The 25881-nt window shown below is 46.9% G+C and overlaps 2 protein-coding genes across 5 annotated transcripts; one reads left to right on the top strand and one right to left on the bottom strand.

Moving 5' to 3' along the window:
• Positions 1 to 305: 305 nt before the first annotated feature.
• Positions 306 to 5307, top strand: PPM1M (protein phosphatase, Mg2+/Mn2+ dependent 1M). Of its 4 annotated transcripts, none has more exons than XM_081071902.1 (11): positions 306 to 808; positions 1500 to 1623; positions 1765 to 2019; positions 2463 to 2575; positions 2958 to 3042; positions 3131 to 3249; positions 3411 to 3474; positions 3682 to 3789; positions 3899 to 4047; positions 4396 to 4468; positions 4948 to 5307. In XM_081071902.1, the coding sequence occupies exons 1-11, from the start codon at positions 585 to 587 to the stop codon at positions 5104 to 5106; spliced, it is 1473 nt and encodes a 490-aa protein (XP_080928028.1). In that variant the 5' UTR covers positions 306 to 584; the 3' UTR covers positions 5107 to 5307. The 4 variants fall into 4 exon arrangements, with proteins under 4 accessions (XP_080928028.1, XP_080928029.1, XP_080928031.1 ...); XM_081071903.1 differs by having other exon boundaries at positions 5094 to 5301; XM_081071905.1 differs by lacking the exon at positions 1765 to 2019 and having other exon boundaries at positions 4948 to 5238.
• A 3202-nt stretch (positions 5308 to 8509) lies between these two features.
• Positions 8510 to 25445, bottom strand: WDR82 (WD repeat domain 82). Its single transcript, XM_081071901.1, has 9 exons — positions 24949 to 25445; positions 20702 to 20799; positions 17752 to 17818; positions 13244 to 13343; positions 12637 to 12753; positions 12256 to 12411; positions 11749 to 11818; positions 11042 to 11184; positions 8510 to 10063 (listed from the first exon to the last, which is right to left on the bottom strand). The coding sequence occupies exons 1-9, from the start codon at positions 25107 to 25109 to the stop codon at positions 10034 to 10036; spliced, it is 942 nt and encodes a 313-aa protein (XP_080928027.1). The 5' UTR covers positions 25110 to 25445; the 3' UTR covers positions 8510 to 10033.
• Positions 25446 to 25881: the final 436 nt, after the last annotated feature.

Below are 25881 nucleotides of genomic sequence, written 5' to 3'. Positions count from 1 at the left end.
AAGCCCCATCTGGGAGTGGAGGGGCCAGGCTGGGCAGGTGAGGAATGGAGGCCACCTGAGGGAACACTGTGCTCTTGAGACTCTTACTCAATGTGTTAGCCTGACACCTCTGAGGACAGGCTGTTCCCGTCTTACCCTTGCGTAAGGTCCGGACCCAGCAGAAGGAGACCTGAGCTCTTCGTGGACACTGACCCAGCCTAGAGGTCCTTCCAGGGTGTGCTCTGAACTCCCACAGCATCGTTATGTGGGGAGGAGGAACTTTTCCCTCTCGAAGGCTAGTGCCCCGTAATCAGCCTGCTCAAGTTACTGTGTGACGCAGAGCAAGCGACTTCCCATGCTAGGCCTCAGTTTTCTGGCCTGTAAAGTGGGGTTGGTAACAGCGTTTTCTTATTAGGATTGTTCTGAGGCTTCCCAGGCCCCACAGCACCAGGCCGCTCGCGGGCTCCGAGGCGAGGTCGAGTTGGGGGGAGTCACCGCCCCGCCCCGCCCCCTGACCCGCTTCCTCCTCCCAGGGGCGGGCGGCCAGGTGGCGTCCGCCCAACCCTCGCGCGCCGCGCCCCGAGGCAGCCCCCTGCCGCCGCGCCATGTCCGCCGGCTGGTTCCGGCGTCGCTTCCTGCCGGGAGGTCCGCTGCCCGCGCCGCGGCCACCGAGGCCGCGTGCCAGCCCCCTGCCCTACAGGCGGCCCCGCTTCCTGCGCGGCTCGGGCTCCTGCTCCAGCACCGCCGACACCCCGCGCCGCCCGGAGGCCCGGCCAGTGCGCTGCCCAGCGCGGGGCCGCGCGCTGCCCTGGAATGCAGGCTACGCAGAGTGAGTGTCCCACCCGAGCGAGCCCCATCCCGGGATCCCCGACCCCAGACCCCTGCTGATCCAGCCTGGGGGAATGGCTCAACTGAGTGATTGACCCCCCCATTTCCCCCAGCCTGTGGCTCACTCCCTCCTGTCTTCGCTTCTGAACTCTTGACAACTTCCGTATCCCACCGCGGCTTTTTGTTTGGGACTCCAGCCTCCCTCCGAGAGCGCTGCAAGTTGGGAAGGACCTGCACATGAGACAGGGACATGGGTAGAATGCCAGCTTTCTGGGCTTTGGAGACTACTCCCCACCGCAGCCCCAAAACACACACACACACCCCTCCCCCCCACCCCGGGTTATGGCCTATGCAAATGGGACAGGGATTCTGGCCGAGACGGTGCAGGAGATAGGCAAGGGAGCCCGGGAATTGCCAAGCTGCCCTGCGCTTGCCTCCAGGACTCTCCCCGCCGGCGCACCCCAGCAGGTCGTCGAGCTGGCTCCAGAGGGGCCGGGCCCTGAGTTTTGCCTTCGCCAGGAGCTCACTGAACAGTTAGCAAACTTACACCATCTTTGTCCACGTATAAGGAACAGCATGGAGGCTACTGCCGCAGGAGGAGGGCTCTTCCCTCTCTGCGCCAGCTGTGGCCTCTGTGCCCACTGGGACATGGGTGTGTCCCTGAAGGGTCTCTGATCACTTCCTGGCCTCAGGATCATCAATGCAGAGAAATCTGAGTTCAATGAGGATCAAGCTGCCTGTGGGAAGCTTTGCATCCGGAGATGTGAGTTTGGGGTTGAAGAGGACCAGGAGTGGCTGAACTTGTGCCCAGAGGAGGTGAGCACAGCTGGGCCTGAGCCCCTTTTACAGGCTGGGGCCAGGACTTCAGGCTGAGGTTCTTGCCCTAGTGCCCTATGCTGAGCCAGGGGTCCAGTGGGGAAGCCAGGAAGAGCCTGACACCGAGCCATTTCTGTACAGTTCCTGACAGGTCATTATTGGGCACTGTTTGATGGGCACGGTGGTCCAGCTGCAGCCATCCTGGCTGCCAACACCCTGCACTCCTGCCTGCGCCAGCAACTGGAAGCCATAGTAGAAGGCATGGTGGCCAGTCAGCCCCCCATGCACCTCAGTGGTCACTGTGTCTGCCCCAGTGACCCTCAATTTGTGGAGGAAAAGGGCATTAGGACAGAAGATTTGGTGATTGGTGCTCTGGAGAGTGCCTTCCAGGAATGTGTAAGTGTGGTTTTTGGGTAGGGAAGGCAGGAAAGTTTTGTCCCCAGGGGCCTGGGGACTCTGGGTTATGGGGCATCCCTGCACACTGTGGTAGTCACCTGGATCTTTGGATTGGAAGGACAAGATTGGATTGGTTCGTTCCTTACTGATGGCCATCATCATAATCCCTCCCATTTATCCAACGCTTACTATTTTCTAGGTGCTTTTACCTGCATCATCTCATTGCACACCTTTTGGTCCTTGGTGCAGGGGCTGCTTTCTCTTTCTCACTGTTTTAAATAGGATTTCCCTCCCTCCCAAGGCATATGTCCAGATCTCCTGACCACAGGGATCCTGGAATCACAGTCAGACGTCAGGCTGGGACTGCCAGGCTTGCTGGTGGGGAAGTGAACTGCAGGCTGGGGATTGGGGACTGCAGCTAAAGTGGCCTCGGTTTGTCCCAGGATGAGGTGATCGGGCGGGAGCTGGAGGCCTCAGGCCAAGTGGGCGGCTGCACAGCCCTGGTGGCTGTGTCCCTGCAGGGAAAGCTGTATGTGGCCAATGCCGGAGATAGCAGGTGAGTGAGCCCAGGAGGGTGGGTAAGGTTGGTAGAGTAGGGTGGGGCAGAAAGGCACTAGGGGCAGTGGGGACAGTGAAAGGGGGCAGGAAGTAGAGGAACGGAAATAGGGAAGATTGACTGGCTGAGCTGTCTGTATACCTGGCATGTGTGGAGTATGAAGGTGGACAGAAGATGCCAGGGAGGCTAAGGACCTCAAGTGCCAGGCCAAAGGGCTGAGTCTACCCTGCAGGCTGTAGGCAGCCATGGAGGGCTTTGAACAAAGGATTGGCATGGGCAGAGCTGGCCCCTAGTGGTTGGAGGAGAGGCCAGAAGAGGGAGGCCATGGGTGGCGGGGGGAGGCTGCACCAGACCTCTCCCTGTCCTCCCTAATCCCATCCAGGGCCATCTTGGTGCGGAGAGATGAGGTGCGGCCCCTGAGCTCTGAGTTCACCCCAGAGACCGAGCGGCAGCGGATCCAGCAGCTGGTAGGTGCCCTTGGCAGGGGGAGGCGGTGGAGCCCCAACTCGAGGCCATGAGAGGGAGCCTGATCCGAGCACGGCCTCCCTACCCCAGGCCTTTGTCTATCCCGAGCTTCTGGCTGGTGAGTTCACCCGACTGGAGTTCCCTCGGCGACTGAAGGGGGATGACTTGGGGCAGAAGGTTTTGTTCAGGGATCACCACATGAGCGGCTGGTGAGCAAGGTGGGGGTGGGGAGATACAGTGGGGAGAACCCTGGGGTTCAGGCCCAGCTGTGTGGCCTGGGGCAGTCCCCTTCCACCTGGGCAGAGTGAGTCCTGTGTTGGGGGGCGATGAGGTGTAGAGCCCAGGTTGATGCTGGATCTCCTCCCGGTAGGAGCTACAAGCATGTGGAGAAGTCGGATCTCAAGTACCCACTGATCCAGGGACAGGGTAGGCAGGTCAGTGAATGGCTCCCTCCAAGAATCCCTCTTCAGTTGCCTGTGCAGAGATGGGAGCACCTTTGTTCTTTGTTGGTGGCTGTGACTGATGTGGCTTCAAGGCCACAGGATGTTTCTCCCTCAATCCAGGGTGCGTGAGGGTCAGTCCACCTCTGTGCTTTACTTGTGCATTTGTTTGCTGTCACCTCACACCTCCCTTGTCCCCAGGCTCGGTTATTGGGAACACTGGCCGTCTCCCGGGGCCTGGGAGACCATCAGCTCAGAGTCCTGGACACAAACATTCAGCTCAAGCCCTTCTTGCTCTCTGTCCCACAGGTGAGGGGGCAACAGCCCACCCCAGCTGCCATCTGCCCAGAAAGGCAGACATTGAGCCTGGTGGGAGCCGGGAAGGGAACGCTGAGGGACCCTCACGCTTAACTTGCAGGTGACAGTGCTGGATGTGGACCAGCTGGAGCTGCAGGAGGATGATGTGATTGTCATGGCAACTGATGGACTCTGGGACGTCCTGTCCAATGAGCAGGTGGCACAGCTAGTACGGAGCTTCCTCCCTGGTAATCGAGAGGACCCACACAGGTACTGTAACTGCTGGGGTCCTGCCTGGGCCTGGGTTAGCGCTGGCAGCAACACCAAGTAGTTACGGCTAAGACAGAAATGACGATGAGGCCAGCTACAGACAAGTAATCAGGATTAGTGCTATCTGGATGCCTGGGGGTGGGGATGACAGTGGGTCTCCAAAATTTCTGGATCCAGACTCTCGTGGTCCAACCTGCGGCCCTCCCAGGCTTGTAGTTTACCTGGCCCCACAGTTGGACTGCATTGCTTGGGTCCCCAAGTATCTAGCCCAGTACAGTGAATTCTCCAAGGGCTGGCCTTGACTCTTTGCTCTGGCCCCCGAGTACATCTGCAGGATGGTCTCCACAGGTTCTCGGAGCTGGCCCAAATGTTGATACACAGCACACAGGGGAAGGACGACGGCCCCACAGGGGAAGGGCAGGTATCCTACGATGACATCTCTGTGTTCGTGATTCCCTTGTACAGCCAGCGCCAAGGGAGCAGTAGCCATTGAGGACTCAGATACCACATTCCAGAACCACTCAGAGCCAAGTGCAGTCTGGGCATCCCTCCACCGTAGTCAACAGCAGGCCCGCCTGCCCTGGCCCCAGACACAGCCCAGGGTTCTCACCACCCCTCCCTACCCCAACCCATTTCAAGGGAAGCATTGATAGCAGGCAATCAGAAGTTCAGAGCATGGAGAACCCTGCTCCCCAGGTCCCCCGTGGCAGGCAGGGAAAAAGTGCTAAGTCATTAACATTCCTCTGGCCAAGGCACTGTACTTAGGACACCCACGTGAGGATCCTTGACAGCCCCAATATATTATTCCCAGATAGGGGTGGCTGGACTAAGTGAATTGGCCAAGGGTGCCAGGAGGAGCAGATAGCCTATGTTTGGACCCAAGTCTCCCATCCTTGTCAGGGTACCTACTCAACAACCCCCGGCGGTCATGCAGGGTGCCTATGGGAGGCTATGGACAGCCTGCTACCTACTGAACAGTATCTTGAAGCAGCCACTTGGGAGAAACCAGCTCAGGTCCTGCCCTGCTCTCCTCTGCCAATGCACAGGCACTGGGGCTAAAGTTGGGGGAGAACAGAAAGGAGCAACAGGAGCCTCATTTGGCTGAGTGGAAAATGTCCTCCGATTGCTGCTCCTGCCTCTGGCCTGGCCTGCCGATGGCTCCTTCCAGGCAACAGCCCTGCCCTCGGCTGATTTCCCAGTAATGCCATTGTTTTGTTGCTCCCCATCACCTTGTGATTAAATGTTTGTGTGCAGAAGAGCCCTTGTGAATCGTGAAGTGCTGTACGGTTTGGCATTACAGTATACCTTTTGCTCTTAGACGTGCCAGAAAATCAGTCGTAGCTTCACCTTGCTAGCTTGCACATTGTCAGGACTTTTATTTTTCTCTGTGACCTCCTTAGTTCCAAGCTTGGGGTGAGCCCCAGTGAGAGAATTGTTACCCAGAACAGAAAGGTCTCCACCTATGAGCTCTCAGCTTGAGGTACCAGAAGGGCTGCCATTTAACTTGTTTTTTAATGCAAATTTCTATAAAGCTAGAGTTAGCTGGAGACAAGTCATTTGGGGGTCCAGGACTTGCGTTTTGATGAGCAGCTTAGCTTACATCTTCCTCTTCCCCACAAGACTATTTTATCATCTAGCACTTGCGAAGGTTCAGGGGCGGGTGAAGTATTTGTTCAGTTATAGGCAACCACTTTCATGCCCTAGGCCTTACCCACTTTTTCCTTGATCTACTCCTACTTTAGTTTACATTTGAAATGAGTTCTTACCTGGCAATTTACAGCTCTAGACTGCTCCCAGGAAGGACAAGGGCCAATGGGCCCCAGAATTAATAGAAAAACTTGTGTATATTTATTAACTCATTGAGGAAGCTCTCAGACCCCCTTTTCCTGCCCGTGAACTCATTTTTAGACTCCATTTTCTATACATTCTCCAGGGACAAGATAGGAAAAACTACAAAATTTCTCATTTTTCAGTCATATTCCACAGCCCAGCATTTCTGGGCCTACGCCTGTCCATAGATGAGCCCTGATAAACTGTGGTTGGCCCCAAAAGCCCTGGACAGCCTCTCCAAGAATCCTCTACTTAGGCAGTTGTCAAATGCAGGAGTGTGCCCTACCAGCCTGCAGTCTTCCTTCCTTCCCTCAGCAGTCTCCTTCCCCACCCCAAAGCGCGTGCCTGCCTCTTACCCACATCAACAGCTCAGCCAGCTGATCCCACAGCCCCCTTGCTTTGCTTCTGACCCAGCCCACCTAGCCCACTAATCTACTCGCTCCTCACACCAAAGGCTGAACCCTGGGAAGCAGGTAGGCAAGCCATCTGACAGGAGTGACTGGCTGCTGCAGGGCAGCTACACTAACCCACCTGTGCAGGTCTCAGCAGAGCCAAAGGCTGCAGCAGCGCTCCCAGGGCTGTGTAGGGGTCTCTTCCTCCTGGAGCAGTCTGTGTCCGGCATGCATACACATGCCCTACCACTCACAAGCTGGATGCTCCCTCTGCTGCCCTTCAGAGCCCTTAGCCAACCTCCAATGACTATGGGCAAAGTGACAGGCCCAAAGATGTCCTCTCTGGTTCGAAAGGGTCAGGAAAGAGGCAGGCAGCAGGTCCTGCAGCTCTGAGGATAAAGCTAGAGAACTGGCTCTAGGAGTTACCAACGCACCAGACTGGCAATGGGTCAGCAAGTAACTGGCCAGGCCTTTCTGCCAGAAATGGTGCAGGAGCCTCAAACACAAGGCCCCTGTCCCACTATCCTTGCCCCCCAGAAGCCAGGGCCTAGCGGGATGAACCTTACTCCAACTAGAGGTTGCCAATGTGATCAAGGGCAAGGTAACAATGCCGATGAAAGGCAGCCTGAGGTACACGCTAGATGCAGTCTTTGAAGATCAAGGCTGGCTTGGGCTGGCCTTTCCCAGGCCCAGTCACTCATTTCTGGCCTTATGGTTGCTTATTAGAGCCTGGGGTTGAGGAGACCCAGGCTGCTATCTGTTGGGGGCTGGGTCAAGGGGTTCCTCTCACCAGTCCGTAGGCCTTAGTCACCAGGGACAGTCAGGGGCAGTCCCAGGGAGACCAATAATCCATCCACACAGTATCACAGCGAGTCCCAGTATGAGCCAGGAGGCAACCCATCCTTCCCTCCAACTCTAGGAACCAGGCAAGCAATGCTACAGAAACTCAATGGAAGAGACTGCAGCCATAAAATTCTGTTTAAGACAGATAACATGGAAAAAATGTTTATGTTAAGTACAAAAGGGACATAAAATTGTATGTACAGTAGAATAACAACTATGTAAACACCGAAAATCTACACACAGAAATGTCTAGAGGAACATTTAACACCAAAAGATTAACAGTGGTAGCGTTTGGGTGGCAAACTGATTCTTTTAAAAATTCCCAAATTTTCCTTAATAAGCTTTCATTATAATTTCAATAGGGAAGTTTTTTCCTAAAAGAAAAATACCCCACTGGCTGGTGGTTGAGCAGTGCAGTCCATCTGTCATACAAATTGGTAGCTTTGGCCCTGCCTCTTGAGAGCATGGGGAGCAGCCCCTCCCCCGAGATCGCAAGCACCTGTTCCCACTGAGCATGCTCGCAGCCCCAGCCCTCAGCCTCTCTGGCCCACAGCCTCCTTTTTCCCTTTATTCGGCTTTATTCCCAGCACCACATCATCTCCAGTCACTTGTAGCTGCATCTTTTCCCTTTCCTTCCCAACTCAGGAGCCAGCTCTGCAGCCGTAGGTCCCCACAAATAGAGGCCATGCAGTGCATATTTTCAAAGGACATGGTACCTCAGCTTTGGACACATAGGAGCTCAATACAAATCATTTTCCTGCTGACAGGCAAGTCACCTGCTGACAGGTGGCTGCTCTGGTTACAGATGTGTTAATTATGCAGCCTCTTGTTAACCCACAGTTCGGAGCACTCTCTGGACAGTTACTGCCGCCATAAATTTTCTACCCTGGAAAACCAGGAGTGGGCAATAACAGCTCAGATCATTTGGCTTCTGAGTCCCTCCACTCTGACATGGCAAAGCCATACAGTGCGTGGCACTGCAGAAGCTGCAGATTCTAGTCAACATGTGGGAGAGATCCGTGCCCTTGCCCTTCTAGTTTGAGGAACAAGTCAAAAAGTAATTGCTAAAAAAAACTGAAACAAAACAGTAATTGCTAACAATTCACAGCCTATTCCTGCTGCTGAACAGTGGCAATAATGGCTTGCTTACTCCCCTAGCAGCTATGTACTGTTGGGCAAATCATAACCTTGTTGAGTCTGTTTCTGGATCTACAGAGAATATGATACCTGCTAAAATGTTTGGGAATTCAGTGAAATAACATGCCATTCATCCTGCTCTAAGAAGGCCATGCAGGGGAGGAAGAGGCCATGAGCCAGCAGCAGCTCATCTCAACCCTGATCAGGACCCCTCCCTCTCCCCAGAGAAGGCAAGGAAAAGAAACAAGAAGGCAGACATACCAGGTAAACAGGAGTGACCTGTAATTGGTAAAGAAGCCTCAGACAAACTGAAAATGCCGTTTTCAGCATCCTGTCCCCAAATACTGCAAGCCAGACACCAAAGGCATGCAAAAGTGACTGTCACATATATAGGCGCAGACAGAGCCATCACCAGGCAAAAAAGGGGGCTAATACTTCAAAGGGCCCCAAAGTGCGGCTTGAGGAACACAAGGGAGTCATCCCAAGACCCTCACTTAGCTGCCATGGGAAAAACAAACACTTGAAGCTTTGCTTCATTCAGTCTTCTGAAGGGAAAAATGTAATAGGGAAGACTCACTAACACTTGTGGCAAACACTATCAGCAAAGATGCAGTCTTTCCCCCGGGGTTCCGGGACTCCATGTCCTTCGGCTGAACTCTGAGAAATGATAGGTATATTTTATATATATATATATATATATGCATACATACATATACATATATATGTATGCACACACAGATATATTTAAATGAAGGTATACATACTGTGCTAAAATACAAACAACAGAAATCCCAGGTCATATATAAAAAGGCTAGATAGAACATATAACACAGGCCTATAGCCAGCTCATGGCTGGGAGCTGGGGAAGGGGTGGTATTATGAGACTATGTACACAATTTGTGGTGGGCAGGGAAGGCATCAGTGTAAACAACTCAGACTTACTCCACAATACTGGCCCACAGGAAAAGTGTGATGTATCTCATGTACAAAAATAGACTCCCACTTTGCTTTTGTACACAACCAAGCTGGGTAGGCACCCAGGAGAACCAAGGGTTTTTCTTGATGATGAGGGACCACCCCAGGCAGCTGCTAAACCTCCCAGGCCTAGGAACTCACCTGTTACCCCTCCCTCCCTTGCAGGCTCTTGGGCCTTTTCCCACCCAACACCCAGGGCCTCCAACAACTAACTTGCAAGGCTTTCTGACAAGCAAGGTCACTGTGTATCTGTCCCTTTCTAACCCCGAGATACATGAAGACTTATTTTTGTAAATGTTTGGCACCTAAGTAACATGATGGTTGTGGATTGTACCACAATGACACAGGGAGACCCAGTAATAAGACATGCAGGGTGAGGGCGAGGGGCACTGAGCTGCCCTAGCATCTCAAAACCAGAACTGTGGCTTCCCATGCATTTATGGGGGTGGAAGAAGGGATGTGCAGAATTAACAACTTCACCGGCTCCTCGGCAGCCAAATACATTCAAAATTGAAGGCGTCTTAAGGGCCCCACTATACCCTAATCATGAGTCTGGAGGAGCTCAGTGCAGTGACAGCTGGAAAATCTGAATCCCGATTGAATCTGCTGCACCAGGAGTCCTTTTGAAGAAGCTCGGCAAAGTAATTTTTTTCTTTTGAGGAGATGTACAGCACATCCTTGGGAGGGCCATGTGGAAGGATGCTCTCCAGCCCAGTCTAATGATCCAATCCCACTGCCATCTCAGTCCCCTCTGAGTTTTTTCCTGCTGGCCACCCTCGCTGTACAGAAACAGCCGAGCAGCATCAGGGTCAGTCATCAATGGTGGGCAACCAGAAGGCCTGGAAGAAGAACATTAAGTCAATTTTTAAAAGCCAAGCCTCTCTTAACTGCTGAGGGTTCTTCTTACCCCTTCCCATGGCATCAAACTGTCCAACCTCAATAATGGAGGTGTTATGGCTGGCGGCAGCCTCCTGACCAACTGAGTCTGGCAATCTATGGAGAAATATTCCCCACTTTACATGAAAGTAAGCTGGTTCTGTTTCCCTCCAACACTGTGTACCTTAAAAAGTAGTGCTATCCAAGAGGTGGGAGGTCTGGGTAACCTGGCCTCACTGCTAATCTACAGGGTGACCTCAGGCAGGCCCTCTCCTTCCTGAGCTGTAAAAAATGAGAGGGATTGGATTGGATGGTTTTGCTGCATTTTTTTTTCTGACACTGTGTTCTTTTAAAAAAAGGAGGGGGAGAAGAAGCAATGTATTCTAGGTAAGATAGCACTGAAGTGCGTCATCCCCAAATACCCAGGAAGGTTTAGGAAATGCCGAGAGGAAACTGGAGACTGAGACTCACTCAGGATGCTTTGTTCTGCTAGTATTATCTAGGAAGAAACGGGGGCCTAGAGGAAATTTTAAGTGGTGAGTTATGATCAATTAAGAATTTCTGAGGAATTCAGCATCCACTGAACAGAAACCTGAAATGTTGCAGCTACAAAAGGCTTGTTCAAAGTATTTTAAGAAGCCAAAAAGCTGAAAGTATAGCCCAGGCAGTTTGGGTATAAAACCAGGAGCCAGAGCAAAAACTGGCTTAAGATCTCCCAGGAGCTCAGAGGTGATCCCAGATCACAGAAATAAAGAATAAAAGCGAAAAGACTAGCCCGATCAGAGCTCAGAGGTGACAGAGGGACACCACCAGTTGAGAAACATGAACTTGGGTGCTTGTAATGTACCTATTTAGAACACAGCTTGCTGTGCTCATTGAAACACCCACCACCCAAATGGAAAGGGCCACTCAGTGGAGGACATCTCTCGTTGTTCACATACCATGTTGGAACACGCACTGGCAAAGGTCATGAACTTGGGGTTGAACTGCAAACAGGTAATGGGGCCTGTGTGTTTGCCATCCAACACAGCTACTTTTATACCGCTTTCTCCATTCCAGACATGGATCTTGCCATCCTCTGAACCTAAGAGAATGATCAAGGAAAATACAACAGCTCAAAGCACAATACAAAGACAAGTGGGAAAGAGACACAGATTGACATCTGGAAAGAGGCCAAGTTTCAGGCCCTAGCCCTCAGCAGAAATTGAGGGAGGAGAAGCAGTGAGGAAAGGTCACTTGGGGAGATTAATCTTAACCCTAGTTATTTGATACTGGGCAAGTCACCTCCCCTCTAACCCCAGTTTTCTCATTTAAAAGAGGACTGAGCATCACTACACTGCCGCCATCTCGCCATTAAGATGACTGAAAGCAGGGTGACATCGGAAAGTTACTAGTAAAACAGCGCTTGTAGAGCTTAACGCTAATGCTGGTTCAGGGAAGACCTATTAATGCCAATTCCCAGTAAAAACCTGCAAAATCAGGATAGTTTAAAGACACTATACTTTTTACATATTGTGCTATACAAAAATCATAGAACATCCATCAAAAGTATGATAAATAATAATTAGTTAAAACTAAAAATAATATGAATAAACAAATGCACAGTACGAGGGAAATACCCCCCTTGGGTATTATAAAGGAAACTTACCAATCATAATAAACTGGGAGTCTGGAGTAAACGAGGCCTCCAATGTGACAGCTTTGCTGTTGGCATAACCCTAAGACAAAGCACAATAGTTCTGTTATAGCACCATTAACAGAAACAATTGCCTAGAAACGCTGATCCAACCCGGCACACACATCACCTTCCTTTCTGTGAACCCCTCTCCTCATGCACTGCCCCATCCAGATTGCAAACTTGGTCACCACCCTTTACAATTCACCCCCTAACCCCAACAACTCCATATTCAAGAGGGCAAGAAAATGTTTATGGTCAGGAATTATTTTATATCTAAAAACCAAACGTGGGTCACTGGGTGAGAAGTGAATGTCTTAGAATCCAAGAGAAAGAAGTTCATGTGCAGGAAGAAAATGCAAGTCCAGCCTTAATCAGTGAGTCAAGGATAACCGCTGGTTTCCACCAACCAGCCAACACAATTCTCAGCCCAGAAGGTCTGAGCATGGAAACATCCATGCTCAAACGTTGTCAGCTCACCCCAAACGTGTGCATCACCACTCCTTTAAATGCATCAATGAGCCGGATAAAGCTGCCGTTGGTGGAGATGAGGATGAGTTTGCCATCATTGCTGAACTTAAGTCCTGTCCACTCACAAGTCCGATCATACTGCATCTTAAAGGTCGCAAATGGCCCCTGTAAAAGTAGCAGCCCCAGGCCCAAGGCACATCAATAATTCCTGCTGCCAGAGCCAACCATCATTCTATCCCTTTAGATTCCTTTTTGACTAGGATAAACAACTGCTCTGACACTAATTAATCTACCACATCCCTCCTCTTCCATAAAAAAGGTTCTTACATGTCCATTTCACCCTTCAACACTTCCATAATATCAAGGTAGCATAAAGATTCAAAGATTTACCTTATCAAAAGAACGAAGGTCATAAAGTTTGACCATTTCAGAATTGACACCTGCAGCAAAAATTAACCCTTCTGGATCAAAAGAACAAACTGGCTTGCCCTGTAAATGCATGAGTCCCTAGGAAAAAAGAAACAAGAAAATAAGTTAATGAACCTAGGATCCTACCACTATAAAAATTACTTTTCCCAATGAAAACTATAATAAGAAAGTGACACAAATAGATACTAACCTACCTACAGAACAGAAAAACTAAAATGAGGCTTTTAAAAAACAGGTCTCCATACAGCTGATTTCAGATCAACCCTAACTGTACAATTTTATAAACACTGAATTAAAATAAAAACAAATCCCTTGAGGCTAAAAGCTATAGCCCAAAGGCTCCAGGAAAACTGTTTTTTTAAAGCCATAGAGCATAACGTAATATGTAACAGATCAGGGCATTTGCTTAACTACCAGCTAATCTACCAGGAAAACAGATTTTCTCCCAAATTTAAAGACTCAGGGATCCCAGAATGGAACCACTGGTATCCCCTTTCCTTAAGAGGGAAAGCGGATGCTAGCGCTTACCACAGAAAACACTCAAAGTGTAACTGTGAGGTACCATTACCTGGCAGTTAGGAGACCGGAGATCCCAGAGTCGAATCGTCTTATCAAGAGACCCAGAAATGAAAGTGTCATCCACAGGTGACATGGACAAGGCCACCACCCTGCAATGCATCGAGATAAATAGGAGTTGAAGCAAAACAGTTGCAAAACTTGGATGTGAACTTTAAGCCACTCTACCAGCCTAATCTATATATATCTATTCTCCCCAAATTACCATTTTAAGAAACATACATACACAAGCAATCTGGAATAATCAAAGGTAACTATTATAGTAAAAAAAAAAAAACAACTTAAAGCTGCAGCATAAAAATGGGTGATTCCAATGCAAATCAAACTATCATGAGATATCACTTCATAACCACTAGCTATCATATTAAGACATTATCAAGATAATTCCACTAGCCATAATATCACTAGCCATAATATCAAGATAATATCAAGACAATTCATACAAGTCCCTATAATCCGAGAGATTAAAAAAAAAAAGAGGTAAGTGTTGGTGAGGATGTGGAGAAACTGAACCCTCATACATTGCTGGTGGGAATGTAAAATGATACAGTTGCTTTGGAAAAGTTTTCCAGTTCCTCAAAAAATTAAAGCTAGAGTTGCTATGTGACACAGAAATTCCAATCCTAGGTATATACCAAGAAAATGAAAATACATATCCACACAAAAATACACACATAAATTCACAGCAGTATTATTCATAACAGCTAAAAATTGAAAATCCAAATATCCATCAACTAAGAATGGATAAAACAAAATGTGGTACATATCCATACAACGGAATATTATTCAATAATAAAAAATGAAATACTGATTTGTGTTACAACATGCATAAACCTTGGAAACATGGTAAGTGAAAGAAGTCAAACAAAAAAGGCCACACATATTGTCTGATTCCATTTATACAAAATGTCTAGAAGAGGCAAAGCTATAGAGAAAGTAGATTAGGGACAGGGAGGAGGGGAAATGGGGGGAGAGGCTGCTAATGGGTACGGGTTTCTCTTTGGGATGATGAAAATGTTCTGGAATTAGTGGTGATGGTTGCCCAACTCTATAAAAACCACTGAACCATGTATTTTAAAAGGGTGACTTTAAAAGGGTGAATTTATAGTACTGAACTATATCTCAATTAAAAACAAAAACCAAGATCCCTTAACTAGCCGTTTATGCACTATACCAATATTCTAAACCTGAGTGGCATCGGCAACACCCGGTGCGTTAAAACAGACTGCTGCGATCCACTCCCAGGACTAATCCAATAGGTCTGGGCTTAGGTCTGAGAATCTGAGTTTCTAACAAGCTCCTGGGTGACGGTGAGACTGCTGGTTTGGACACTAGACTTAGACACAGATCTGTGCTAATAGCAACTGTATTTCCGATAGGGGTCCCTTTTTATGGTTATACCATTAAGAATCACTCACTGAAAAACATTTCTTCCAAGGGCTCATCCTGAGCTCTCTTGTCCCTTCTGCTCATGTTCTCGCTCTGTCATGCCGTGCTCTGCCATGCCATCTCCCCAGCCTTTGGGCCTGGCCTGCAGAGAAGGACCACATGTGGATCCATTTTACCTGCCTTTCAGAGCATACCATGGCCCCAAACATGGGGTCCTTGAGGGCCGCGGGCTCTGACCTGTACAGTGCCTGCAATTCTATAGTACCACCTATGGAGAAAGCCCTTGTGAAAGCAGACATTCAGGTGGCTCTTCCTTCTGGGTGTTAAGGCCAAGTAGTTCCACATTCTGGCTCGGCTGCAAAACACTTCAGAGGTATAGGAGCTGGTATCACAGATGAAGATTACAGAGGAAATGCGCACATTGTACTGTTTCATTTTGACAAAGAAAAACTTGAAGTAAATAAAAAAGGTGATTGAATTGCACAGCTTATTTATGAATGGATCTTTTATCTAGAAATAAAGGAAGTTCAAGTTTTAGATGACACTAAAGGGGCTTCAGGAGGCTTTGGTTACACTAGAAAGAATTAAAATGTATGCCATGAATAGAAAGTGAGAAAAATCTTTTTTAAGTTTTTGCCCCCCCCCAAAAAAACTCAGTACTTGCACTAGCTCCTCAACTTAAAAATTTAAAAGATAATGTGAGCCAAAATTTCCTGAAAATGCTGAGGCAATATTGAAATAAATGAGCAGAATGCATACAGACATAAAATTTTATGCCATGGTATTCAAGCAAAAGCTTAGAGTTAGTCTATCTTGGCACAAGGCTATGCTGAGAGGTACAAGGAATACAAAAGAAGCTTAACTGTCTAGTCAGGCAACTCCCAGAGAGGGTCAAGGAAGGCTTTCTGGAAGAAGCAGCACCTGTGGCCAACAGGGTTTCAACGGGAGATGCCTTTCCAGAAGGTACAAGATAGGAAAGTCTGAGGCACATGTTCAGTGCGCCTCTACTGGACTGATGGGAGATAACGCTGGGAAAACATGTCAGCCAGAGGGAAGAGAACCTAATTCCAAGGGGAAAGAGCAGGCAGATGTGGAGAATCACTAAGGCTTCCTAAGGGAGGCTGTGAAATGGTCAGAACTGTAATAAAGGATGCTGAAGCAGGATGGTGAGGGATAGGGAGATTAATTAGGATTTGACAATAATTCACCTGACAGCATTAAGTCAGAACAGAAGCAAAGAAGAAAATATAGAGAGCGACACCTAAGGTTAAACCGAGGTAGAATCAATAAGACCTAACATCTCAGTGGATGTGAAGGCAAGGGAAAGGGAGTGAACAGATAACACAGGCTCTGAGGCTGAAGAATTGGAAAGGACAGAGATTAAACATCAGGCAGACAGAGAGGAGCTGGCCCAAGGAATATAACGATGGAGTGTTGGACCTGTAAGGCAGGATCCCGTTGGATCTGCATGGATGTGTATAAAACCTACAGGTGGAAGTTGAGTCTGGAAATCATGACAGACATGGACTAAAAATACTGATTTGAGAAGCTATCTGAATAGAGGTAAATGAAATCAGTGGAAATATTTGAGAAAATACCAAGAAGGAGGGAAAGCTAGGAGAGAATCTTGTTCATTTTAGAGTCAAAAGGAGAAAGAGGGGCCAAGAATAGCTAGAACACAACCAAGATGGGAAAGTCAGCTGCCAAAACGGGGAGAAAAAGCTTTACTGACAGCCTGAGCACAAGGGGGAAAAAAAGCCCAAGGCAATGGATTTTGACTGGAGGCAGCAGGGAAGTAATAAAACAGCTTTAAAAAAGCCCCATGACTCTGGAACTAGATGGAGAGTGACTTAAAATAGTGAATGAGTGTGAGGAAGTGAAGATGGGAGTATGCAGATTATTCTTTCATGTTTGACAGTGAAATGGAGTAGGTGATAGGCTCAAGAAATAGATTTCAGATAAGGAAGACCAAGAAAGTTTGTAGGCAGCAAGGAAAAGTACAGTTAAGGAGATGGAAGTGAGAAAGAGAGAAGCTGGTTTTGTCAAGGAAGAAAGGCTACTTCTTTCTCAAGGAAAGGATTCCCAGGAAGAGAAGAATTTAGGTGGAAGGGATAGAAACGGAAAAGAACTCATTTTGGATGGCTTTGATTTTCTCAAAAAAGGAAAGACAAAGTCATCTACTAAGAATCAGGGAGTAGAGGTTGAATAATTGGGAAGATTGGAAAGAATTTTGAATAACTGCAGTCAACTCTTAATTACAGACAGTACATTTGTGAATACTAATTTGATTATAAACAAGCAAAAACATCTACCTGTCACAAGCCATTCTTTCTGTGGAACTGCACAGTAAGCTGCCACCTCTTATCTTCACCAACATAGAAATGCCCTGCCCAATCAGAAGTGGGGCAGAAAACAGTGCTGTTGGCCAACCTCCTGCCAGAGTTCTCAACCACTCCAAGCTGGTTTTCATACATTTGCAAGTGAAAGCAGGAGGAAATACCCCTTTCCCCCATGATTAAAGTATCATCCAAGGGAAAAAGTGTTTAACGTTCAACCAAAACTTGAAAAAATGAGAAAAAATACTGGGGCAATTGGAGTAGGAAAGAGAGAAGCAACCTGCATTACAAAATAGAATGAGGAAACAAGATCCTTGGCATTCAAAAGTAACAAAGGACAATTATTAATTCTTTTTGCATCCTCATTAAGATCTTCTCATAGTTCATGTAGAGCAGGGGCCTGCTAAAATGGGGGCCATCAATACTAGAAGGTTTCATATATGTAAGTGATCCTTTCATTAAAGGACACATGATATTTGGGGTTCCTATATGCTAAGTGTAATTTTTACTACATAGGTTTCCACTGAATATCTTTAATCAACCTTTTTCCTACTTATGTTTTAACTAAGATTTCGGTTTATCTATGAAATCCTCCCCCTGCCTCCACAACCTCAGTTAATCAAGAGCTGACTGTTCAGCGGGGATTCACAAGAGAAGACTAAGAGGAATGCCAAACAGCAGTGAGGAACTAGCTTTAGTTCACTGATAAAAATCTTTCCATTCTTCTATTGTTTGGATAAAAGAATAATCTACTTCTGCAACACTTGGGTCTTACCTTTTGCTATGTCCAGGAAAGTATCTGATGTATTTGTTGTCATGCAAGGACAGGTATCGAATAGTATCTGTAAGAAGACAAATAAGGTATGATGGTATCATAGCCTACTATTTTTAAAGGAATTTACTTTGCATTTTCATCTTGAAAAGACAAAGTCGAAGAATTCATTGTTTTCCATAACCCAAGCAAGGTGTGAATAAATACTGGGCATAATCCCTATCCACAGCTGAAGAGTGGGCACTACAGAAATGACATAATTCAAAAGCAGAGTTCTTAAGTTGACAGCATATAGAGCAATGTTTAAAATCATTGTTACTACCAATCTTTGGCTTCTGCATACAAGTAGTTACAATGCAACTTGTTCTGTAAACATAGCCTGTCACCCCCTACCCCACACCCCCGCTAAAACCACCACAACAGTTTCAGTGCCCACAGAATGGCAAGCCTTAAAGAAAAACATCTGGCTGCTGAGGGTACAGACTCAAAGAATTAAGCAGCCATGCCAAGCTGAGGATCAGGCTGGACTCTGGCATAATATTTCTGTCCACAGTTCTCTAACACTGTGTGCAACCCTAACCTCACCTGAATGTTAACTGGATATACAATTTACATTAAAACTAAACAAAATGGAGAGAAGTAATGTCCTACTACTTCTTTTCTAATTAGCCAGCCATCCACTCGTCCCTTGTACCAGAGAAGTGAGAAAAAGAATAATAATAATAATGTAGTCAAAAGAAGTGAGAAAATTGAGTTTAAAAGATCTCAAGACATTTCAAAACCAAACTCATGAACTATACCAAGTCATAGCAGTGAGACTTTTGACAATATCAAAGAAAGGAATAATCATAGAGATTTGTGTTTGGGTAAAATAAGACACTCTTAAAAATCAAATGATTCTATCTGAAAAAGAAAACAAACAAACAAAAATGATGATGGGAAGGGAATGAAGTACCATGAAGAATATTGAACTGGAGAGTACTATGTCCCCTAAAGACTGAATAAGGAACAGTTGTGCAGAAAGAGGTTAATAGGAAATGGTGCCAAAATGCAGAAAGGAAAGCACAGAAAGAACATTCTTGGAGGCAAACAGAACATAGGAACAAAGAGGCCGAGAGCACTGAGTCATCCCAGTGGTTCACAGGGGTACTTTCTAATAAGAGGGCATGTAACCTGAGAGAGGGAAAAGTATACTCTTTGTATGTTCCAAAACTGAATTCTACATGGTTTTCCTTGGAAACATCTTCAAAGTTCTCGAATGACACCTACAGTCTTCCTGGTTATTCTACTGCTAGGAACTACTCACCTGCCCTAAGCAGAAAAAGGCTTCCTCCCATTACCTGGTTTCCCAGAGATGAGCAGGGCGTCGCCATCCTCTCCGCCCCACTCGGTAGCTGGCGCGCTGTTCCTGGCAAGGCAGTGGCCTGTACAGTTATCTCCTGTACCGGGTGGTATCATAGACCCTCAAACTGTACAAACTACTACCTCAGCCTGGAATCAGGCAAAAGGAAACGAAGCGTTGGAGAACTCTTCAGGATGCACTCGAGACAGGAAAGGCCACATCCTCACAGCAGAGGCCTGGCAGCAAAGCTGCAAGTGCCACACATTTGCCTCATCGTGCACCCCATTTGGACAATCCTCATTTAACCACCCAGAAAAACACCCCAACAGAAGAAATATACCAGTCATGCAGAGGTCAGAGATACGTTCCTCTGGATCCTAACGTTTTATACTCTTATCCAAAAGCATCAAATGCACGCTTACTTAGAAAACCACTTCTGAAATAAAGTCATGGAAAGTAGAAATATACTTACTAAAAGTCAAGTACAGGCAGAAAAAGTCAAAAAAAAAAAAAGACCTGCCCACCTGCTCTGAGATAGGTAGGCATAGCTAAAATAGCAGTCTAAACAATCTCTGTTGAATGACATTAGAAAAATCTTACTACAAAAAGTGTGTGTGGGGAGGAGGGGGGGATCAATAAATCAGTAAGTTAAATGAAAGAAAAAAAAAAAGCCCTAACATGAAAGTGAGTGTTACTGCTCAATTACCAAGATGATCTGTCAAATGAAAATGATTTCTCCCCGGCGAAATGCAAGTAAAAACAGAGGCCATTTATTAGAGAAAGAAATTCACAAGTTTAATTTCTACAAATAATTCTTTAACCTTCAAAGACTTTAGCTTTATTTAAAAGTAAAGGGGAAAGGGATAAAATTCAGATCAAAAAATATCCCCAGAATCAAAGATACCCAAAGTCAGTACGCTATCCTTTATGACTCAGACCATACAAGGTTGGGCATACACCAAAACCTCTTCTAAGATGCCCTAAATTATCATAGCTCACACATTTGTGAAAACTTTTCTGAGATCTCTATATTTTGAACAGGAAGTACTGTTGTTTACCCTTGCTGTGTGTCAAGTATTCTTTCCTTTTATTTGTTCTAAAAGAATTCTTTCAAGTTTCAAGAAGCACAAACCATAAATACAATTTGTTACTTCCTATTCCCACTTTCTACTCTTTCATACTGTTTCAAGTCCTTCAAAACACTAGTGGCTTGCTTCCAGCATCTCTTCATCATAACAATGCTATTAGCATTGCTAACATCATAGGAAAATACTTAAAGTAACTACCGTGTTTCCCCCAAAAATAAGACCTAGCCCAAAAATAAGCCCCAGTTAAGATCTCAGCCAGATGGATGCGTTTAGTACGTTATGACGATGTTCCAGAAGACAATTATGACTGTATTTGAATAAATGTAGGTTGCTATACACGGAAACATGGAAACATAAGACATCCCCTGAAAATAAGCCCTTATGGAGCAAAAATTAATATAAGACTCAGTCTTATTTTGGGGGAAACACGGTATAAACAAAATAGATGTAGTCACAAACAATCCGCGAACTATTTAACAAAGGAAACCATAGCCATAACTTCCTAAAAAGAAGGCTCGCTTACCGTCTATTTTGTTAGAGCTGTAAACGACTGTGTTTGCTGCATGAGTGTATCTGATGAGGTCCACGCCATATTTCTTACTGTACAGGGTTCTCTTTGGTCTGGTGAGGAAATGGATAGAGAAAGAAAACCATCAAAATCCTCCATCACCAAAATCTGGGAACTTAATAAAGAGAGAAGCCCTTGAATGATGTGGTAAACCCTTGAATGACTCCTGGTAAGCTATAAAACTGGAAAGAGACAAAATTTCTTCCAAAAGGAAACAAATAGAATCAATCAAGTGCAACAACTTTCCCCTCTGAATAGCAAATGCCATGGTTAGGAAGTGGAAGTAAATCTGAGGACTCTATTCAGTCTTTTTACTCCAATGTTCAAAAGTAAGCTTTGCAAAAAGGTACATCTATTGGTAAGAAAGGCACAGAAAACAACATTAAGTCATAACATAACAAAGGGGATATGGAAAAACGTCAAACCAATGAGGCCGGAACTTTTTCTTAAGGCACTCACTTATTAGGCTCTTTGTTCAAGAAGAAATAATTCATCAAAACTGAAACCTGATGCAAAACTTCTAACATATACAACCTGCTGTTGCAGAAGCTATCCATCCTCCCTGTCCTAAAGGTCAAAGCACTTACCGAGCCTTTGGAAAGGCAAGCTTAACTATCCCTAGCAAAACAGTCATCAGTTTTCTTTTGATTTTAATGTAAAATTACACATTTCCAATCTAGAGAATATCAATCCATTCATTGAAGCTCCTTGAATGTCTTCTTCTATAGAAGCTTGAAGATGAAGCTGAAACCAAACTCAAAAACTTACAATGTTCTACATTTCAGCATAGGAGGATTTCATAAATCCTGTACCAATGTTTACCAAGAATTCCAATTTATGAAAAAGAGCTTCACCCTGTCAATGCAAAATCCTCTTGGAACCTAGATGCTAAACAATCAGATGCCTCAGGCAGCTTTATGAAGTCAATCATTTGCAGTTTCAATTTTTGTTAATGTCAATGAGGCTACGGGTTTCCCTATATAAAACTTATTTCCAAACAAGACTTCTCATTCCAAATGCACTGAATGTTCCACAACCTTACCATTACTGAAAAATCAGCTAGAAGTATCAGCTCAAAGGCTACTTTGTTTAGTCCACTGTCCCAGGTTCTGCATTGGGGTTACTGTGTAGTAAAAGTAACCAGTGAGTGAGGGAGTGAGGGAGTGAGTATGAGCATGTGCACATGGTCTTGCTCTCAAAAGATAAGCTGACTTTGCCTCTACCAGTGCAAAGAAAAGCTTACTTATTCCAGTATTTCAGTCTATCTACAACAATGAAGACAGAGCCTAAAGAGCCAATGTTAAATAAAGCGTGTGGAATTAAGGGAAAATTTTTATGTGGCCTATTTGTCTCAAATTTATCAATAACACTAACCTGAGATTTGTTCTTACAGATATTTTACCTCTTATCACTTCCTACTTTGAAAGCAATATCCTAATGTATTACGTCCATTTCAGTTGATCTTTAAAAAGCCCAGGAACATTTTCTCACAAATATTTTGGTAAGCTTCTCTCCACTTATTATGATTCTGGTGATCAAGTATGAATAAATAATATTAAAGCCTTCCTTTGAATAATTCACATCACCTACCACAGATTCATATTCTTTCAAGTTGAAAAAAATCACTCAATGGATAAACTCCATTATAAGTTTAAATGAACAGTAAACTAGAAAATGTCAAGCAAAAACAACATTGTTTTAGCTATAATATAATGTTAACATTAGTACCATCTAACAAACGTATTATGCCTTACAAGGCAACATACTTTTCTTCCATTGTTAGTTTGACCTACACTAGTGGCAAATGTTTTCTTATTACCATTTAGGATCATGGACTCCTAAAGGCTAAAAGAGGACATCTAATATCCAGAGAAGTGATCTGATCAGTCACATACCGTGTTTCCCGGAAAATAAGACCTAGCCAGACAATCAGCTCTAATGCGACTTTTGGAGCAAAAATTAATATAAGATCTGGTCTTATTTTACTATAATAGATCGGGTAGAATATAATATAATACCAGGCCTTATATTACTTTTTGCTCCGAAAGACGCATTAGAGCTGATAGTCCGGCTAGGTATTATTTTCGGGGAAACACGGTACCTGGTCACAAGGACAAACTAGAACTCAGATCTCCTACCAAACCACTCTCCCATCACAGATCACAATGAAAAAAGTCCACAATTGACAAGAGAAAAATTTTAAAAGCATGCCCTATACTATTTTATCAATATTAAATTTCCTAATTTGGATAACTGTGCTCTGGTTATGTAAGAGAATGTCCTTACGTGTTTAGGAAAACCATGTCACCGGGATCTGTGTTTAGGGATAAAGGGGCTTGATACATCCAATCTATTCTCTAATGATTCAGAAAAAAAAAAAAAAACGCATACATATACATACATACATAGAGAATAAATCAAAGGGGGCAAATGTAGCCAATTACTGTATCATATGGGAGTTTGAAACACTGCTGTAACTCTTAAGTTTGTAATTATGTAAAAATGCTACATAAGTGAATAAACTGCATTATGTCATAAAATTAACATTTTACTTTTAACAAGACAGGACTTCAAGTCACTGTCATCCCTTGCAACGAGTTGAAATTAGGAGACAAACTATGAAGAAATGCTATCACAACCTTCATTTCTTTTGAATGAGGATATACAGCTCCATCCTCAGATTCCAGGGAAAGGTTCCAATCCGTGCACAAGCACTACACATTTCAAGCAAGCCAGCTTCAAGTTACTTCTAGCCCCAGGACCGCACAGCGACCCGCCCTTCCCTAGCTTTATACCTTACTCTCTCTTCCAAGCTGATTCAAGTGGCCAGACAAGGAAATCCATATAGTAAATGAGTAACATTGACTCAAATAACTCAGCATAGGTCCAGCTAACAACTCTCTCTCCCCCCAGGACCACCACTATGGGCCATTCTTCCACATACTGCAGGCAGATGCAGAGCCAGTTACGTAATACTCTTTCATAGCCCCAGTGGGGGGGGGGGGGGAATGGGGAGAACATTATAGCTCAGACCAAAACAGCATTACTTTAGAGAACCAAACTTACAAACGAAGAGGCAAGTTCCAAAAGAAGTTTATAGAAGACACCAGTTTTGTTTTTTGTTTTTAAGGCAAAAGAACTGGAGAAAGTAGAGAAAAACCCAAAGATTCAAAAAATAAGATCTGGAACAAGGAAGGCAACAAAATGAAGTCTGACAAAACCAGTAGCCACCTAGTTACATCAAACATCTCAACTATAGCAAGGGGTGGAGGAAGTCAGGGTGCCGTGAAGCGGACATGGTCCCCAGGGGAAAAGGGAAAACACTGTGCTTGTAAGATTTTGCAGAGATGCAGGTAGGGTGGGTATCCAGCACTTGGGGCAACGCAGAAATTTCACGGTCAGACTAGACTTGGAATTAACGTGTAATTTTTTTTTTTTTAAAGCATAAGAGGAAACACGAAATTGTTATACGATGCTTTCTTTGTTCTAATGGGAGGTCGAGCCAAGTTCGTCCGTGTCTGGTAAAAGGGAAAAGTTTCAGACGTTGCTACAAAAGTTCACAACAAGCGTGGGCACGGGGTCTGAGGGAGGAAGAGCACGATTGGAAACAGAAAGCAAAGGACACGGGGCCCAAAGAGGCACAACAAATAAATCCTGACAGCTGAGAACTGCAACCCACGCGGCCTTCCGGCAGAAAGACGGCGGGAAGCCCAGGGGCCGGGCGCGGGCGGAGTGCCAGGGCCGAATCGAGGTCGCCGAGGAGAAGGCACGGGGAGCAAGCCGAGCTGCGTGATGAAGCGGGAGAGCGGCCGCTGCGGTTCCGCGCGGCGGGCACGGCCGACGCGCACCCTGTGCAGCCGGAGCTGGGGAAAAGCCACCAGCTGGGGCCAGGGTGGGCGGGTCGGACGCTTAGAGGTCAAGGTCACGGTGGAGCTGGGCCAAAGATGCAGGAGTGCTCTCGGAGGAGACCAAAGACACACGAAATAGGAACGCTATCATTAGTTTTTTGTTAAAAACAAAAAACACAAAAGGTCTCCTGGGCACCTCTGGAGCGTTAGAGGGGAAGCGGCCTGGCGGGCGCGGGCCCAAACCCGGCGGGGGCCGGAGTCGGGGAGGGGAGCCGGCCGCGGGCCGGGCCCCGCGAGGGAGGGAGGGAGGGAGGGGCGCAGAGCCGGGCCCTGGGCCGCCGCCGCCGCACTCACTTGCCCTCCTGGCAGTCGTAGAGCACGATGGAGTCGTCGTCGCTGCTGGAGATGACCGTCTCGCCGTTCGGGCTGAAGTCGAAGCAGTTAATCTTGTCCGAGTTCTCGCGGAACACCTTGGCGACGCGGAAGCTCCGCAGCACGCTGTCGGTCAGCTTCATGGCGGCAGCTGCTGGAAGCAGCGGCGGCGGAGCAGGGCTGGGGCGGGGCCCCGCGGCGAACGGGCGGGCGAACGGGCGGGCTGCCGAAGGGCCGACCCGGGCGGGGCGGGCGCCGCGCCGGCGACGAGCAGGAAGGCGGCCGACGATCAGGCCGCCTCCTCCTCTCCCTCCTACGGCTCGTGCAGTGTTCTTCTGCCTGACGGTGAGGCCTTGCCCAGCGGTCCTCCTCACAGCCGCCTCAGGGACAACCCAAGCGACGCCCGCTCATTGTGTCCGCCATCTTGGGGCGACAAGCAGAAGCCTGGGGCGAGGAGCCGCAGCGCGGCGCACGCCGGGAAGGAGGGCGGAGCGGGAACGGCGGCGCGAGGCGGGGAGGCGGGGCGGTGACGTCAGCACGGCGGCGTGGAGTGGAGTGGCGGGATGGCCACTGCTGTGGGGAGGAAGGGGGTGGGGAGGCCCACGACCTCCGTGGGCGGGAAGACCGCTGGTGCCTGGGAGCCGTAGGCCTTTGTGCGGGTAGCAGCCCCACTAGAGACGCGGGCGCGTCCTCTGCAGAGGCTCCATCGCAGTTTACCCGGAAGCAGGTCCTGCGGGGATCCGCCAGGCCCCTCCAGGGGTCAGTCAGGGAACCCATCAGCTGGCGGGCAGGCTTTAACCGCAAATGCCCGTGTCCCGAGCCGGGGGTGACTATCCAAGTAGCAGTCTCACATCAGTTTGTGTCTCCCCACAGTGTCAGGCTTTATTAGAATGGATCCAGTAATGGACCTAGTCC

This window comes from Rhinolophus hipposideros (assembly GCF_964194185.1).
Source record: "Rhinolophus hipposideros genome assembly, chromosome: 14".
NCBI lineage: Eukaryota > Metazoa > Chordata > Mammalia > Chiroptera > Rhinolophidae > Rhinolophus > Rhinolophus hipposideros.
The sequence above is the reverse complement of the archived record's forward strand: the minus strand, read 5'-3'. Positions and strand labels throughout refer to the sequence as shown.